General features: G+C 48.6%; 1 protein-coding gene across 13 annotated transcripts in view; it reads left to right on the plus strand.

The window, feature by feature from the left end:
• The window catches only part of EPB41L1 (erythrocyte membrane protein band 4.1 like 1), a 125,681-nt gene extending 112,649 nt beyond the window's left edge, over positions 1-13,032 (plus strand). For 12 of the 13 annotated variants that reach the window (XM_060616934.3, XM_060616925.3, XM_060616953.3 and 9 more), the window contains 5 exons: positions 3,022-3,108; positions 3,907-3,990; positions 5,999-6,079; positions 6,407-6,523; positions 12,012-13,032. In XM_060616934.3, the coding sequence (XP_060472917.1) occupies positions 3,022-3,108; positions 3,907-3,990; positions 5,999-6,079; positions 6,407-6,523; positions 12,012-12,020 (378 nt within the window). In that variant the 3' untranslated portion in view covers positions 12,021-13,032. The remainder of the gene's footprint in view (positions 1-3,021; positions 3,109-3,906; positions 3,991-5,998; positions 6,080-6,406; positions 6,524-12,011) is intronic. The other variant, XM_060617029.3, reaches the window with a different exon arrangement.
• Positions 13,033-17,949: the final 4,917 nt, after the last annotated feature.

The following is a 17,949-nucleotide window of genomic DNA, read 5'->3' on the forward strand; positions in this document are numbered from 1 at the left end:
CTGGGAACCTTTAGAAAGGCAAATCTTTGGGCCCCACCCCAGACCTATTGACTCAGAAACCTTGGGGCAGGGCCCAGAAGTCTGTGACACCCCTCAAGTCTGAGAAGCACTGATGTAAACAGAGAGCACTCGAGGGGATTGCTCTTTAGTGGTAGGCATGTGTCAGGGGCGGGGAGGCAGTGAATTCGAGGTTGGATCTGATGAGTGCTAGGAACCTGTGGGACATTTCCAGGGTAAAATGTCTAGGAAACAATTGATTTTAAAGGTCTAAGTTTCAAGAAAGATCTGGGCTATAGATAAAGAGATATGAGACAGTGGCCTTGTGAGAAGGCCTTGAGTGGCTGAGGCAGTGCAGACAGGGTGGTGAGGAGAACCCTCAGTCTGAGGGAGGAAGGGTCCAGAACCAAGATGGTGGCATTGCCCTGGCCAGGGAGAGGAAGGAGCCGCACCTCTTTGAGGCGGGAGAAAACACTGGCTGAAGATAAAGGAGAGACAGAACAGATGGTGCCTTGTTTTGAATGACCTGTGTCCCCATTAGTGAGTGGCCTCTATTTTCAATGTGTCAGTGGAGGTGAAGCCTTGTCCGGGAAAGAGGGAGCAGTGGGCAAAGAAGAGGCTTTAGGGGAGAATTTCCCGGAGTGACGGTAGGATTCAAAGGGGCTAGTGACTGTTTCCTAAGCTGACGGAAAGGAAGCATTGAACCCAGAAGGCTGCCCCCACCCTTTTTTTTAATTGAAGTATAGTTGACACACAATGTTACAATGGTTTCAGGTGTGCAACATAGTGATTTGACAAGTCCATACGTTATGTTATGCTCACCATAAGCGTAGCTACCATCTGTCACTGTGCAGCACTATTACAATACTGCTGACTATATTCTCTATGCTTTTATCCCCCCGAACTCTTCACTCTGTAACTGGAAGCCTGTATCTCCCACTCCCCTTCACCCCTGGTTGCCCATCCTCCACCCCCACCCCTCCAACTGCCAGTTATCTGTATTTGTGGATATGTTTCTGCTTTTTTCTCTGGTTTGTTTGTTTTGTTTTTTAGATTCCACATAGAAGTGAAATCATATTGTATTTGTCTGACTTATTTCATTTAGCATTATACCCACTAGGTGCATCTATGTTGTTGCAAATTGTAAGATCTCATTTTTTTTATGGCAAAGTAACATTTCATTATATACATACATACACACACACACCACGTCTTCCTTATCCATTCCTCTATCGATAGACTTGGGCTGCTTCCATAGCTTGGCTATTGTAAATAATACTGCTGTAAACATAGGGGTGCATATGTCTTTTCATTTAATGTTTTTGTCTTCTTTGGGTAAATACCCAGTAGTGGAATTACTGGATCATATGGTATTTCTATTTTTAATTTTTTTGAGGAACTTCCACACTCTTTTCCACAGTGCCTGAACCAACTTACATTCCCACCAATAGTGCAGGAGGGTTTCCTTTTCTCCACATTCTTGCCAACACTTGTTATTTCTTGTCTATTTGATGCTAGCCTTTCTGACAGGTGGAAGGTGATATCTCATTGTGGTTTTGATTTGCATTTGATGATTAGTGAGGCTGAGCATCTTTTGATGTCTGTTGGCAAGGCTGCCCTTTTAAAGGCTTGCTGCTGGGCCACGTTCTGGGAATCCATCTGAAAAGGTTGCTCATTGGTGGCGTGCCAGGTAACCAGGTCACTGTCTCAGCTGGAGGCAGGCATGGGGTGGGGGGTAGGCAGGGCAAAGGCAGATGGCTTCTGTCCTCACCTGTCCCCTGGCAGGCAGAGATCCAGATCTAGTACCATGCACAGACAAGGACAAAGGTTCAGCCTGCTCGGCAGCTGCAGAACAGACACAGCTCTGGGCTGTGGGATGGAGGGGACTGAGCCCGAGATGGCATAGAAAGTGGGAGGTGAAGGCAGGCGGCCGGACCCGCTGCCAGATGTGGGGCAGTACATCCAGCCAATCCAGGAGTATCTAGCAGTTAGAATCCACCACAGGACCAGAAGAGCTGCTCCAGGGTAACAGTTCCGAGGGCAGAGTAGTGTTACCGAAGGAGCATGTTGGACTTGGAGACTGACAGACATGGGTCTAAATCCAGGCTCCGTCACTAACTTGCTGGTGGACTTGAACAAGCCTCTTGACATTCTCTGGCCTTCTAATTTCTCAACTGTGAAACGGGAATATTAAAATAATTTCCTGTGGTTGTTCTGAGGATTAAATGAGATAGTGCATCCTTAGCATAATACCCAGCACATACAAGTACTCAGCAAATATTGGTTATCATTATGTTGTTAGGAGCCAGCCTGTATTCCTATGTTTATCCTAAAACTGGCATTTGCAAAGCCCTTTCTCCTCTGCTAGCCTCATAATGTCTCTGTGAGAGTTGGGCAGGGATGTCTTTTTTAAAAAATAACTTTAAGACTTCATATTTTCAGAGCAGTTTCAAGAGCAGCTTATGTATTAGAACAGTTGTATAGCAAAGTTGAGAGGAAGGTACCCGCATGCCCCATGTATAGGAATATGTAGGTTTCCCATATACCCCTTGCCCTCACACATGCATTGTCTCCCCCATTATCAACATTCCCTACCAAAGTGAGACATTTGTTACCATTGATGAACCTACATTGCAGGACTCCCATTTTATAGGTAAATCCATGAGGCCCATAGAACGGAAGTGGCTCTGCCCCAGCCCATGTGGCTGGAACATGGCAGGGCCAGGACAGAAACCTGAATGTCTCTGCTCCTTTGTCAGTGCTTCCTGAGAGCAATGCCGTGTCTTGTTCACCAATGTCCCTAACTCCAGGCACTCTTAATGTTGAATGAGTGAGCAAGTGTCTAAGTGTGTGAGTGAGTAAGAGAGTAAGTGTGAGAGCAGGCCCATGTGTGAGCACGCGAATGCATGACAAAAGTCATTCCTCAACCTCGTGGCCATGAGAGCTACATGGCTACATACTCTGGCCATCCTGGGGGCCCGCCCACGTGAGATCTGGCCATCTGAGCACTATTGTTTCCCCCAGGAGAACAGTCTCAAGTCCGGGAAGGGGGCAGCTGCCATGATCCCAGGCCCACAGACGGTGGCCACGGAAATCCGTTCTCTTTCTCCGGTAAGTGGCTAGGGCCAGCTCAGGCTAGGGTACTCTGTGCTGAGAATGTGGACACAGGTCCCCAGGTGGCCCACAGCAAGTACAGCATAGAGCCCAGTAGGCTGTCCTCTTAAGTACAGCGCCAGGAAACTGGCTCCTTTTCAGGTGCCCACAGGGCTCCCTTGTACCCACCGGAGTCTCATCTGTTGCCTCCACCCCCCCCCCCCACATATGCACACCAGAGGGCACTGCAGCTTGAGGGTGAAGCAGCCCCTCTCCTTGGTGGCGCCTGTGATGTGACAGCTCTTTTGCATCTGCTCTCCTTACTGGCCAGGGGAAAGAGGGACTAGGAGCGCAGAGGCTTGCACTCTGGATGTGGCTGCCAGTGACTGAGTCTGTCACCATGAGGTCTCTCGCATCTCCTGCATTCTCAAGTCTGTCCTTCTCATTGTCTAGCCCCTGAGACTGCGTGTTCCTGGCTGTGACAGGGTGGGAGCTTGGGAGGGCTCTGTCTCCAGCCTGGATCCCCCGTTCATTCTTTTAAGATACCAGGATTCTTGAATTCTGGGGTCTTGTTAGGATTCTGGGCCTCAGGAATCTCAGGTTCTAGGAATCTGAGATTCAGTGGTTGCGAGTTTCATGGATCTAGCATTCTAAAGATTCCAGTGTTCCTGAATTCTTAAAGTCAGTGGTTTGAAGCATCTTGGCTTCCAAACTTCACCTTTGTGGGGCCCCCTTGATTCACTCCCCCCACCCCCAACCTGCAGAGCCCAGTATCCTTACCTGAACCCTGGGGTGGGGGGTGGTTATATTCTGCAGATCATCGGGAAAGATGTCCTCACCAGCACCTACGGCGCCACCGCGGAAACCCTCTCCACCTCCACCACCACCCATGTTACCAAAGTGAGTAGCAGCAGGGTGCCATATGCCCCCCGCCTGGCTGTGGGGCTGGGGAAGGTCATTGCCATTGCTGTGCCTTGTAATGTGGACAGAGAAGACCTGTAGCGTTCCTAGTTTCTGGAATGCTCTGTGCTTTGTTCTGTACTATGGGTTGTCCTAGGCACAGACCCTGCCCTTCAACATCGACAGCCAGGCTGGGTTGGGGGGCAAGACCATCTCACTGGAAGTAATTCTGAGCCATGGCATTTGCACCTTATAGAACTTAAGTGCTGGCAGGATTTAGAAGAGGCGACGTAAGGAAGCCTCAAAGAGTGAAGAGGAGTCTTCTGGAAAGAGTAGGGTTTGTGCAGGGTCTTAGAAGGCCAGGTAGGACTTGTGAGGGAGGAGAAGACAGATGCAGACATTCTAAACAGTGCAGAAAATGGGAGCAGAGACTGCGCATTTGCTTATTTGTTCACTGAGCAGATGTTAGTGAGCATTAGCTGTACACCAGCCTCTTGCTAGGGTGCAAGTGGTGCACGACTGTGGGAACAGCAGAAGTGATCTCTATCAGGGAGTAGTAGCACGTAGGGGGTATCACTGTGAGGAACTGGGGGGGGGGGGGACTCGAAGCAGGTGAAGCACAATGGAGACAAATGAGACAAATCCCAGGACAAATGTGACTGTGAAGGGTCTGAGGCTAAGAGCCATTGGAACACTGTCAAGGTTTTTTAACTGGGGAGTGACCCAGGGCAAAGGGGTTTAAGGGGAGGAGATTAGATCCAGCAGGATGTATAGGTAGACAGGGGAGAGAAGAGAGAGAGGCATGGAGAGACTAGGGATGGGGAGCCTGGACCAGGGTATGAGTTGCAATGGGGAAAGGAAGAGGCAAGGGCCACAGGAGGGAGTCATTCCCCATGTGTCAGCTGTGACTCAGCCACCGAGCTGAGGCTGAAGACAGGCAGGCCAGCATATCCGTGCCCAAGCAGCCGGGAGGAAGGTAGGAGGGGGCCCGGGCCAGAGATAGAGGCCTGGAGGAGAGAGGCCAGGGAGCCAGGTTGAGGTGGAGGTTCTGCTGAGTCATCCAAAGGAGAAGTCTGGTGGGTCCCACTGGCCCTCCTGCACACACACTGTCCTGGCCCTGCTTGCTCCTGTGCAGGAAGGACTCAACACTTTTGCATGTTCCCCAGAAAATATCCACTCTCACTGAGAGCATTTGTGAGTGATGTTGACTTTCCCTGAAAGTTTTGTGGGAAGGTTTTCCGTCACCTACCCCACTGCATACTGCTCAGAAAACTCTTCTTCCCCAAGTTCCTCCTGGTCCTGCCAGTTAGGGAGCCCCCTTCTTTCTGTCTGCTCCTGGCTCTTGCTGGGATTTCCCTCCACTACCACCCTCTTTAATATGCCAGGCAATTTTGTCCTTCCCCATCTTCTACTTCAAAACTTGCACCCAAACCCCGCCCTTTCAGGAAACAGTGGAGGTTGTAAGTATCACCCACACAGTTTTCTCTTGGAGTACTGTTCGAAGTCATTCAAGATAGAACCTTGTCACCATTCACATTTCATTCATGTGTTCATTCAACCAGTCTGCATTTAGCACCTGCCTTGGTCAGATTGGACAGGGGAGTGGGGGAGGAGGGGACACAGAATTGAACAAAATACAGCCCCTGCCCTCAAGGCCAGGTCACACACACAAGGTCACCCCAAGGTAGAGAGCCCCAGAACCACAAGAGAGATACAGACTTGGTGCTCAGGGAGTACCAAGGTGGGAGGGTGGCAGGGTCACCAGCCAGGGTCAGGGAGACGGCACTTGAGCTGGGCTTGGAAGACCTAGAGAGGGCGGTTTGGTAGTTAGGGGAGTGTGGTGGCAGGGGGCAAGACGTGCAGCCTAAAGTCCCAAAACCAGAAGAGGGAGCCAGGAGAGAAGGTGACTGCTGGTTCCAGCCTTGCCCTTGAGGGATGCCTTGGATGGGCCTCCTGTCATGCCCAGCAGGCCCCAGGGCTGACCTTGCCACCCTCTCCCACTCTGCAGACTGTGAAAGGGGGGTTTTCTGAGACGAGGATCGAGAAGCGAATCATCATCACTGGGGATGAAGATGTTGATCAAGACCAGGTATGGGGATGGGGGACATTGTTCCCGGTGGCTCTGCCCAGCGCCCAGTCCCTCCCATATTGGGTTACCCACGGGCAGCTGCCCTTGTGGGCAGAGATGATGTCCACTTCGGGCTGACCCTATTCAGACAAGAAGCCCTAAAGGAATGGATGTAGAATGAGGGCCAGAAGGAGCCAGAAGACCTGAGCTCTGGTCTCTAACTATTCAACCACTGCCCTCCCTGAGCCTCCATTTCCATGACTGTACACTAAGGGGCTTGTTGGTCTTCATGGTCTGTCTCGTATTCGATATCCTATGGTTCCTCACTTTGTTGCTCTTTTCTCCCAGGCCCTGGCTTTGGCCATCAAGGAGGCCAAACTGCAGCATCCTGACATGCTGGTAACCAAAGCTGTCGTATACAGAGAAACAGACCCGTCCCCGGAGGAGAGGGACAGGAAGCCACAGGTAAGCCTTCTGAGGCTCCGCAGCCATGAGAGGGAGGAGGAAACAATGTCCAGATCTTCTGAGGGTCATTTCCATCTGAGAGCCCATCAGGTGGCTTGGTCCCTAACACAGCTTTCATGCCCCATGTTCCTGGTCTGTGGCTCAAAGGAGAGACGTGGCTCCCCCAAATACCACAAATCAGTGGGGGACAAGGGGGGGGATTGCTGGTTCCTTGGTTTCTTGGGTGTTTCAGGCCCCAGACCCAGAAAAGTAAATCCAGAAGCAGTAAAAACAGGGAGATGGGGGTTGATGGCAGGTACTGAGGTGGGACAGCTGGAAGCAAGCATAGCCTCACTGGCCATTACCTAGAAATTTGAAGCCAGAAAAAGTCCCCTCAGGCCCAGTACCGCCGCCTTGTCCCTGAGTCTCTGCGTCCATCACAGGTCACTGGATGTTGCTAAGGGGGATATGATGACCAGAGTCCTCGATCCCATCTGTTTTGCTCGATTGCAAACCCCTGACTTCTCAGGCCACCTTGGGCCAGAAATTTACTTTTCTGTTTCCTTATGGGCGGACCTTCACCAGTGCCTTGCTGAACAAGAGAAATGTACTTTTCTGTTTCCTTATGGACGGACCTTCACCAGTGCCTTGCTGAACAAGAGGAAGGAGATGGGCACTGCAGCAGATAGGGCTTTTATCAGCCTACATTGGGTTGGGGGAGGGGGGTTCAGGTCCCACTGGAAATCCACTGAATGTTATCAGACCCATAAAACAAAATCTCACAGACATTGAGTTGAGTGGTATGTAATATGATTCTATTCACAAGAAGTCCAGAAGTGATAAAAAATCAGAATAGTGGTCAGTTCTGGGACTGACAGTTCTGGTATTGACAGGGAGGAGTCACAAGGGAATCTTTGGGGGTGCTAGAAATGTCAGCACCCTCTTCCCTGATGAATGAAACTGTGTTTTCTAGAAAAATACAAGAATGTGGATCACCACCCCCTTCATGTCAGAAGAAAAAGCACTGAAACATTTTCCTGCCACTTTGAAAGGCTGCCAAACCATGGTCTAGACCGTGCTGTCCAACAGAACTCTCTGCAATGATGGATATGTTTTCCTTGTACTATTCAACACACATGGCTGTGAGCACTTGAAATTGGCTAATCTGAAATCAGATGTGCTTTAAGGGTAAAATGCATATAGGATTTTGAAGATTTAATGAGAAAAAAAGAATGCAGAATAGCTCAATAATGTTTATATTGATTACCTGTTCAAATGATAATGTTTGGATATATTGGGTTAAGTAAAATATATTATGAAAATTAATTCCCCCTGTTTCTTTTCCTCTTTTTAGGGTAATTTAAAATTTAGAATTTTAATTTAGAAATTAAAAAATTTCTATCTAGAAGATTTTAGGAAACTAGAAACATCTAGAAAATTTAGAAACTATAGTCTAGAAAATTTTAAATTCCATTCAGGGCTCTCATTCTATTTCTGTTGGACAGCACTGCTCTAGAAGTGTAAGCTGGTCATGGGCGGAGCCTACCTCCCAGCCTTCCTCAGACTTTCATGCAAATTGTCACTCTTATCCCCTTGGTTGTCCAATTATTCTTGCTCTTCATCCCCCACATCTCAGGGTGGTAGCGTAGGACACTTGCCACGCTGGTCCTGAGCTGACAGCGTCACCTGGGGAATACAGGTGCTAGAGAACTGTTGTCTCGGTACCTGGGTGGCTCAGTCAGTTAAGGCATCTGACTCTTGATCTCAGCTCAGGTCTTGATCTCAGGGTCGTGACTTCAAGCCCCATGTTGGGCTCCATGCTGGACATGGAACCTGCTTAAAAAAGAAAAAAGAAGAGAAGAGAAGAGAAAAGAAAAGAAAAAAAGAACTGTTGCCATAAAGTCTGATTTAGAAGGGCTGGACCGGACCTGGGAATCTTTATTTATACCCTGGTCTTTAGGAAGTCCATGAGCAGCCACTAATGCAAAGAATTCTGTGCTGGGAATCCGGCGACCTGGCTCCAATCCCAGCCATCCCCTCGTGGGCACTCACTTTCCTCACTTGCAAAATGAAGAGATGGGGCTAGCCCTTTCCCATCAGGGTCTTCTGCTGGTTTGTATGCTTTCCTAGAGTATCTGTCGTGCGTTTCTCATACTTTTTCCTTTCCCTGTCTGTTCCTTCCCATCTTTCCCAGCGCCTTTCCAGCGGGTCCCCCAGGCTCCTGCCTTCCCATTTGCCTGGGCCACTCAGAGCTCTGGTCCCTGCCTCCATGTCCTGACCACCTTCCGCCCCCCCCCCACCCCACTATGGAGCTTTTGATGTCTGCCCACTTGGCGGTCTCGTTTGTCCTCCTCACCTCTCTTGTAGTTCTTCCTTTGATGCCATTGTCCATGCACCACCATTCTCTGTCTCTCCTTCTGTCTCTCTCCCCGCTTTTCTCTCCTTTCACTCTCTTCCTCTCTCTCTTCCTCTCTCTCTCCTCCTTTTTCTTCCTCTCTCTCCCTCCCTCTGTCCCCCCCCCCAAACCTTCTCTCACCTCTCCTTCTTGGATCCTTTTGTAAAGGTCACCTTGTTCATGTTGCTCTGAAGGAGACAGAAGTTTCTCCCTTGTCTTTTCGCCCACATGCTTTACCACTAGTTACTGCCAAGTAGGAACCACCTTTGACCCCTAATATAGTCAGACTCATTCTGGGGGAGAGGTCTTCTCTGAATTTGAAAACTCTTTTTAAGGTGTTTGAACTATATTGGTTTGATGGATGGATGCATCTTGGTATCCCAAGAAAAGATCTGGAATCCTGCAAACCTGGATTCAGATCTCAGCCCTGCCTGGTATTAGCCATTTGACTTTCAGCAAATTATTTATCTCAGCAGTTCCCTCATCATCTAGTTGTCAGCAACAATAAGCACAATAATAACAGTTGCTAAAATTTATGGAGCGCTTGTGCTGTTCTAGGCACCAGGCTATGTCCCTGATATAAGTATTGTCAGCTGCTCATTCATCTCACAAATGAGAAAATGGAGGCTCTCAGATGTTAGGTGACCTGCTCACAGCCATGGGGCATGATTACAGAGTCAAACTTCGTCTGTAAGACTCCAGAGCCCCCTGTGGTCTTAACCTCCTTAACCTCCTTCTCAGGGTATCTGTCTCATAGGGTTAGTGACATCATACATATACATTAGTTAGTACCGTGCCTGGCACATAGTAAGTGCTCAGGAAAAGCTAATTATGACTATCATTACTATTAACTCAAAGTAAGCCAACAAAATGCTGTATATTTGGATTCTGATGTAATAAACCGAGAAGAATAAATTATAATATCGCATTGTTCAGATGTCCCTGCCACTTCTGAAGTGTCTGGGCTTTTGAAGACATCTCACATCGTGTTTACACTGAGCTGTGGGACTTAAATCGCAGCCTACCACTATAAAAAATAAAAATTTCCTCAGGTAGTTAGCAGAATTGAGTAGAAAGAACACACCCAGGCTTTGGAGGCAGAAACTCCTGGCTAGCAGTGGTTCCAGAGGAACCTCCCTGGTGTCCCTCCCTCAGTTTCGTTATCTACAAAATGAAGTTAATCTATAAATTGGAGCTGCTGTAATAATTAAACAACATCTGTGAGTGTCTTAGTTCAGGCTGCTGTAACACAATACCATATACTGGGTGGCTTAAACAAAACAATACACATTTATTTCTCCCAATTATGGGGGCTGGGAAGCCCAAGGTCAAGGTGCTGGCCACTTCAGTTCCTGGGGCGAACGCTTTTCCTGGTTTACAGATGGCTATCTTCTCTATATACCTTCACATGGTGGAGAGCAGAGAGAGAGGGAGAGAGGATCTCTCGTGTGCATCTTTTTATAAGATAGCATGTGAGGGCTCCACCCTTATGACCTAATTACCTCCCAGAGACCTCCACTTCCAAATCCTTACACTGAAAAGTAAGGCTTCAACATCTGAATTTTGGTGGGGGGAGGACACACAAATATTCAGTCCATAGCAGTGACACACAAGGACAGTGTCTCACACACAGAAGATGCTCAGCAGTGTGAACCTGCATCCTTATATTTTGCTACATTCAGGGATTGATGAGCCCCGAGAAAGTCAGACCATAAGCTTTTGCTAGCAGCCTGGTGCACAAGGCCCTATCTCCACACAGGCATCCATCTTGCTGGTCTTCAGCCTCTCTTCCCTCCCTGAACCCTCCAGAAACATTTGTTCAGACTCCAGTGGACTCTTGGCCTTCCTGTTCCTCCTCTTTAAAGTTCTTGCTGTGAGTGTGGGAAACACACCCGTCTCACACAGGGTCTTTTCTCTCCCTGCAACTCACAGTCCTGATGTGAGGCTTCTGCTCCATCTTCTACTGTCCCACCTCCTTCAGACAGGGCCTGTCTCCTCAACACTGCCAGCAAGAGGGCAGCCTCCACCCAGCGTCCTTACCTTTAAGATTTTGATTAAATGGGAGAAAAAAATTGACCTATTTCAAAGCAGGAGTCTTGTGTTCTAGTCTCATTTCTGCCACCAACTCACTAAGACATTGAACCCTCTGGGTCTCAGTTTTCCCATACGTCACATAAGCCGCGGAGGATTTTGTTTATATGGCTGCATTAGCACGTGACCATACATGAGTGGCGAAGGGCAGGAATGATACTCCACCTGTTAAACGGTTTTGGGTAGTTGCTGTGTGCCACGCACAGTGCTGAGCATTGAAAGACAAAGATAAGTAAAAGGCAGCCATTGCCCTCAAGGAGATCAAAATAGAGTGTGGCTAAGTTAGCAACAACAATAGAAATAATAAGAACAGTCAGTGTTTGTTCAGCACTTCCTATTTGCTAACGCTTGTTTCGAATCCTCTCTATAACTGCATGAGGAAGCACCCGTTTTGCAGGGGAGCACCTGAGGCCTAAAGAAGTTAAGAAACTCACCCAAGATTGCAGAGCTCATAGGCCATGGAATGGGATTTGAACTCAGGCAGTCTGATTGCAGAGCCCACGCCCTTCACCACAAAATTTTGGAGTCAAACTTGAGTTGGAATCCAGACTCCAATTTCTTTATTTAAATACTTCTCCCTGGGGTTTAATCCTCAGGACACACAGGCCCATGGAGACCAGAGAGGAAAACCAAAGAACATCTACAATCGCAACTAAATATTTCTTAGAATGGGAGAAGGTAGGAAGAAAAGGTGAATCGCGTGTGATCTGAGCTTCTTAGTGTTAAAGGAAACTTGGACAGATTTCCAGACGGAAGAGAAAGATACCACCTTCCCGGAAACAAACAAGCAAACACACATGGGCTCCGGAGTCAGACAGATGTGGGTGCAGGTCTCAGCTGCCACTTACAAGCTGTGTGGCCTTGGACAAGTCACTGTATCTTCCTGAGCCATAATAAAGGGCATACAGGAAAGGCAGCTAAAACAACCCCTTGCCACATATCTAAAGATGAGTGACCAAAAGTTACTAATATTTTTTTATCCTCCTCCTCTGTGTCCCCTTCCCTCCCTCCCTCTGGCTGTAGGAATCCTGACCTCTGTGAAGAGATGCTGGCGTTTCTGGTCCAACCCAAGCCAGAGAACCGTCAAGAAGGGGCCTTCATTCTGGATTCTCCGACTCAACACCGAAGTCCCAGCTGTGACGTGCTGTCACCGAAGAGGGACTGGGAAAGGAAAAGCATATATATATAGATATATATAGATATAGATATATATACAGGAAACACCGCGTCCTTGCACTGCTGCTGGGGCTGGCCGAGCAGTCGGCCAACAGCAACAACCAACATCTGAACGCCTACATTTCCTTTGCAGACACATTGAAGAATTGGTGGGACTTTTCAGGAAAAAAAAAAATTATGACAATAATCTCTTGCTCCCCCTGTCAAAGCCCCATGGAACGCCAGAAGCAAGCCAGACCACAATGATTGTAGGAGTCCAACACGACCGTGCTTCTGCACGTTACACTGAGCGGACAAGCATTCCATTTGTCCTGCGGCGTGTTGCCCACTCCAATGCAAAGGAAACACTTCTGCAGCAAAGCAAGAGAAGTCGCAGCAGCAAGACAGCCACCGTCAACCATTTGCCGAGAAAGAAAGAAACCCACCCCCCCCCAACCCCCACTCGGAAAGGAGGAAGAACACTGGATTGTTATTTTTTGGGTCTTGACACTGGGCTGCAAAATCCACCTTCCTTTCTTCCACCTTCCCTCCCCCTGACTCACGCGTCTTATGGTCATTTCTGTCTCGGCTGTCTCCTCCCCCTCCCCCCCTGCGTCCCCGCCCCCCCCGCCCCCCCCCCCCCCCCACTTCCCTCTGTCTCCTGGTCCTGCTAAGGGCCACTGCAGATGACTCTGGTTTGAAACAAGAAAAAGAAAAGAAAGCAAGAACAGAAAACCCAGCCACAGGAAGGGGAAGTAGACATTTTATGTTTATGGGTTCTCATTGAAGGTGCAGCTTGTAGGAAATGTGTATGGATGTGCTTTTAAGTTATGTATATTACATATAACAGGAAACAAATATTAAAATAAACAGTGCTGGTAAGTATGAAGCTGACATTTTAAAATTATAATTATCCGACTGTGATTGATGTATCCCAAGGTTCTTAGATCTCCCTGAACCGGCCCAGCCAAGGAGACCAGGACTCTGGCTGTGGGTTGCTCACAGTAGGAGCTGACGGTTCGGTGTAGTAATACAGTGTGTGGTATTTGTAATTGGTTGATTGGTGGGGAGGGGTGGGGTCCCCAGATGGAGGGGCAGGGGTTTGGCAAGAAGGAAGAAACACAGATGTAGTCCAAGATGCCTTCTCCCCTCGGGCAGTAGCCACCAGGGCCTGGTCTATGCTCAGGTGTGGGGTCCAGAGTTAGGATTCTGCTACCTCCCTAGGGAAATTGCTTCAGTTTTCAGTCTTCTCTCTTTTTTTTTTTTTTGGCCACATGTCTTTTCCCTGACCACATTGTGACATCTGACTCCCCATCCAGAGGGAGGTGATGCCCCTGGCCGCTGCAGAGGATGGTGGCTTTAATTTGGCTGTCTGGAGAGTCTCAGCTCACTCGTATCCTCTGCCCTTCCACATTCATTCTCTTCCTTCTGGGCCAAAGCAGCCATAGAGACCATGAACACAGGGCAGGCCCTGATAGGTCAAAACTGCATTTCCAAAGGCTTTGCCTGCCCCTGAATAAGCTGAGGGTGAAAGGTGTTGTTGCTCAAAGGCTCCATCCATGTATAAGACGCTGGCTTCAGAAACCTCCCCTTCAGCCAGCATCTGAGCTCTGAGCCTGTATCCTCGGAGTCCCCCAAATTGCCTCCAGATCACAGAAGCTCTTGGAGAAAGTCCCATCAAAAGCTTGGCATTGACCTCTGGCACACATGGTCTTTCCCAGGCTTGCCTGCCATGAGCTGCTTCTCTGAGTCACGGAGTCTTCTTTGGAGGAAATGTGTCCCCACTACACTCTAATTTCTCAGTCCCATCTTATCTCCTCAGTCCCACCACTAAAGCAGTCATTAAATTCATTCAACAAATATTTTATTTATTGAGTACCTACATGTGCCAGGCAGTATCCTTGGGCTGAAGGAGAGAATATGGGGGAGGAGAGGGACCCGGAAGTCCTCTGAGCCAGCCTTACATCTTCAATCATGGCTTGCCCCTCTGAGATTCCCACATTCTCTCCGAGTATTGGCCATTGCCCAGCGATACCCCCCAGAGGGCCCAGGCTTACTTACCAGTTACCCCAGTGACTTATGTGCTTAGTTTGCTAAGCTGGTGCTGACCTGAGGCAGGACAGGAAACCAGAACAGCGTTTGTCTCTGTGGGCAAAAATGGGACAGAGAGCAGGCAGGGAGAGTCCTGCACCTGGGGTTCAGTTGGCAGATTCAGCCACATCCTGCCAGGAGCAAGGCTGGTGGCCCGCTCCAACTTCCCCTGAGTGCGACAGCTCACTTTCCACGCACCAGGTTCTTTTTACCATCCTGGTGGAGAAGCCACAGAACCTTCCCTCCCCGCACCGCTCCCCCCCCCGCCACACACACACCTTGAGAGCTCCCATTCTTTCTGGGCCATGAGCCAGAGTGGCTCCACCCTCCCTGGGCCACCTGGAATTTGGCTCAGGCACCCCTGCCAGGCGTCATGACCACACTGGTCACACCATGGAGGGAGAATATTGTTCTGGGTTCTACACCTCATTATAAGCCCCTGAATGTGTGGTTTCAGGGCAGGGATGAAGTGACCAGATTTAGCTTGTGGGCCGGCCAGGGTTTGTGGAGATCTCCATCCCATGGATGATGTGACCTTCCTTCCATGGAGAGGCAGGCAGTGCCACCAGGGAGGAGGGGAGCTGCAAAGCTAAAATCTAGGGCACTGTTTCCTCCCCATCCTCCTCTTCATAGGGAATATAGATGTTTGTCTTGTCTGCCTTCAACCTACTTTTCTTTTTTTCCTTTTTACATTTCTCATCGTTTCTGTGCTGCCTTTCCACCCAGGAGACCATGTAGCAGAGTGGAAAATGTCCTGGAGGGTATCCTGGCTCAGCCATGTGACATTGGACTAGTCCCATCCCACCCCCATCCCCTTTTGGGCCTCAGTTTCCCCACTTACAAATGAGCAGGATAAACCAGAGGCTCTCCAGGGGCTTTTCCCAATCTGCTGTCATACAGATCTTCATTTTCTCTTATTTTGCTTTCTCGGGATCTTTTCCATCTGAGGGTACAGGAAGTGCCAGGACCTGTTTCAGTTTTTGAATCCTGCAAGCACATTCCAAGACTGGCCTGCAATTGCATGAGCAACATCACTCTAAATAATTTTTTTTTTTCAAAAGCACCTTACCAACCAACTGCGATGCTGTCCTGTTCCTTTTTACTCACACCCCTCCCTCCCTTCTCGTCCCGCGCTCCCCCACCTCAGTGCTCTGTGCTGTATGCGTGTGCTCTCTGTTCTTGTATACTCAATAAAAGTGAAATAAATGTGTTTGATGCTGAACCACAAACTGTCTTGGCATCTCTCTCTCCCTTTCTCTTTCTCTCTCTCTCTCTCTCTCTTTCTGTCTCTGACCTTGGCTACAGGTACAAGTTGGCATTGTGGGAAGGGCTAAAACTAGGATGGAGAAATCCCAACCTTGAACACTTTCATTCAACACATTTGCCGTTTCCAGTGTGGCCCGTGTCTTGGGTTAAGCTCTGCAGGCACAACAGCAAATAAGACAACATTCCTGCCCTCCAGGAACTCTCATGCTAGTAGAGTGCAGGAAACAGATAACACAACAGTCAAGCAGTCAGAGACAATTCCAGAGTGATTAGCACCGGGAAGGAAATGCACAGAGGAAGGAGATGGTTGCTGAGGGAGACCACTTTAAGTAAGGTGGCCAGTTATGGCCCCCCTGCAGAAGAGCTGCATGAAGAGAAATGTCCAGTAAGGTGAGGACCTTGGGCGAGAACATGCTAGGCAGAAGGAAAAAGCACGTGGGCCCCAGGATGAAGAGGGGCTTGGTGTGTGGAGGAACAGCATGACCCATCCTCTTTCAAAAGAAGACCACCTGCATTGGGATCTCTTTCTATAATCCTTCTCCGTGGGAGCCTAGCAGATAACATATACACCAGTCCCGAGCTTCAGCCTTTGCCCACTGCCATATATGTTGCCATATCCCTATATGTGCCACCATCCCATTATCGACTTCTTTCTTTAAACTGACTCTATAAATGTGTATGTAAAGGAAATGATATTACTTCATAAATGGAAAACTAGCGTCACTTGCCAAAGAAATGAGGTCTTCATAAAAATAAATGCAAAAATATAAAATTAAAAACCCGTAATTTATGTAAAACTTAAACTCACTCCTTGGACTGCCTGAGTTGCATGTACCACACTTTCCTTTTTACTCTACTAGGTGACTCACCCCAGACCACCTTTCTTTATTGCCCAAAATCTTACAAGTGAGAACCACTGATAATAATTGGATGCATTTTGCATGGTGCCATTTTGCCCCCACCCCCACCCCAGGGAACATTTAGCAATGTCTGAAGACATTTCTGGTTGACACAACTGAGGGGGGTTACTGGCATCTAGTGGGTAGAGAATAGGGATGCTCTTAAACATCCTACAATGCACAGGACAGCTCCCACAACAAAGAATTATCTGGTCTGAAATGTCAATAGTACCAAAGTTGAAAACCCTGATTTGGATGGAGATGTGACCCACAAGGTGGGATTCCAGGGCCACCGTCTGTACTTCCATGCCCATAATTCAGTGCCCTGGAGTGTCTGAGAAAACAGTGAGCTCAGCTGGAATGGGGAGCTCTGAGACCAGACTGTGGAGCTCAGCACCTAACACTGAGAATAAGGAAGCTCAGAGAGGGAGCTGAGCTTCTTCGTGCAGGAAATGGAACTGACACAACAGGCTGAGATTGACATGCATGACTGTGACTGATGAAGGCCATCTCTGGTTAATCCTGTAGCATCTTACTGTGATTAACCATGACCTCAAGGCCCAGTCTAGTCTGTAACTCACTAAGAGATGAGTTTCGACTGAGACAGATTGGCGTGTCCAGCTGTCACTGAGGAAGTATGACAGGCTAGCTAAGCAGCAGCAGCAGCACAGGGACAAGAATAGCCAGTCAGACCTTGGTTTGCATCCTAGCTCTGCCACTCTCCAGCTGTGTAACCTCTCTGAGCCTCAGTTTTCTCTTCTGTAAGTTGGGAATACTAATACCTACTTACTAGGGTTAATGTAAGGCTTAGAAGTCACATAAGAATGGCCTGCCCTATGGATTTTGGACTTACCTAGCCAGCCCGCACAAGCATATAAGCCAATTCTTTGCAATCAATCTCTTAATATATATCTCCTATTGGTTCTGCCTCTTTGGTTGAACCCTGATACAACCACGCAGCACAGAGCTAGGCCCCCAAATAGAATCCATTTATTAATACTATAGTTAATTAAACTTGATCTATATCTACATCTTCATCTGTATGTATATCTAGTTATATATCCAGCTGAGACTTTGTGCCTGGCGCTTCCTACTCCGTTCCAGGGAAACAACAGAGACTAAGACTGTCGTTGCCTGCACCGCCTGAGGATACTGGGCGATTATGGCTGGAGGGATCCATTTGGTGGCTACTGTGGCTGAGACTGGTTCCTCTCCACGCTGGGGGCTGGATTTCTGACAATCTGACAATCTCCTCTAGGGCTGAGTGTGGTTGGAAGCTGAAACTGGGTGATAATGGGCCAGAGGTGATACTCGGGTAGATACTGGCTGACCTGGACCATTCCTGAGCATCAGATTGTGGCTACTAGGCAGTCATAATCTTGACCCCAGCTTCAGCAACAATGACTGAGACCAAAGGACCAGTGCTGGTGGATGTGTTTCTGGAGCAGGATATGCATAGTTTGGTGAAAGTTGTTACCCATGGCTCAGGAGCTGAAACGTGTAACTGAAAGTGGCAAAAGACGACATTTGATGGGGCGGAACCTGCAGCC

Source organism: Panthera onca, chromosome A3 (genome assembly GCF_046562875.1).
Source record: "Panthera onca isolate mPanOnc1 chromosome A3, mPanOnc1 haplotype 2, whole genome shotgun sequence".
NCBI lineage: Eukaryota > Metazoa > Chordata > Mammalia > Carnivora > Felidae > Panthera > Panthera onca.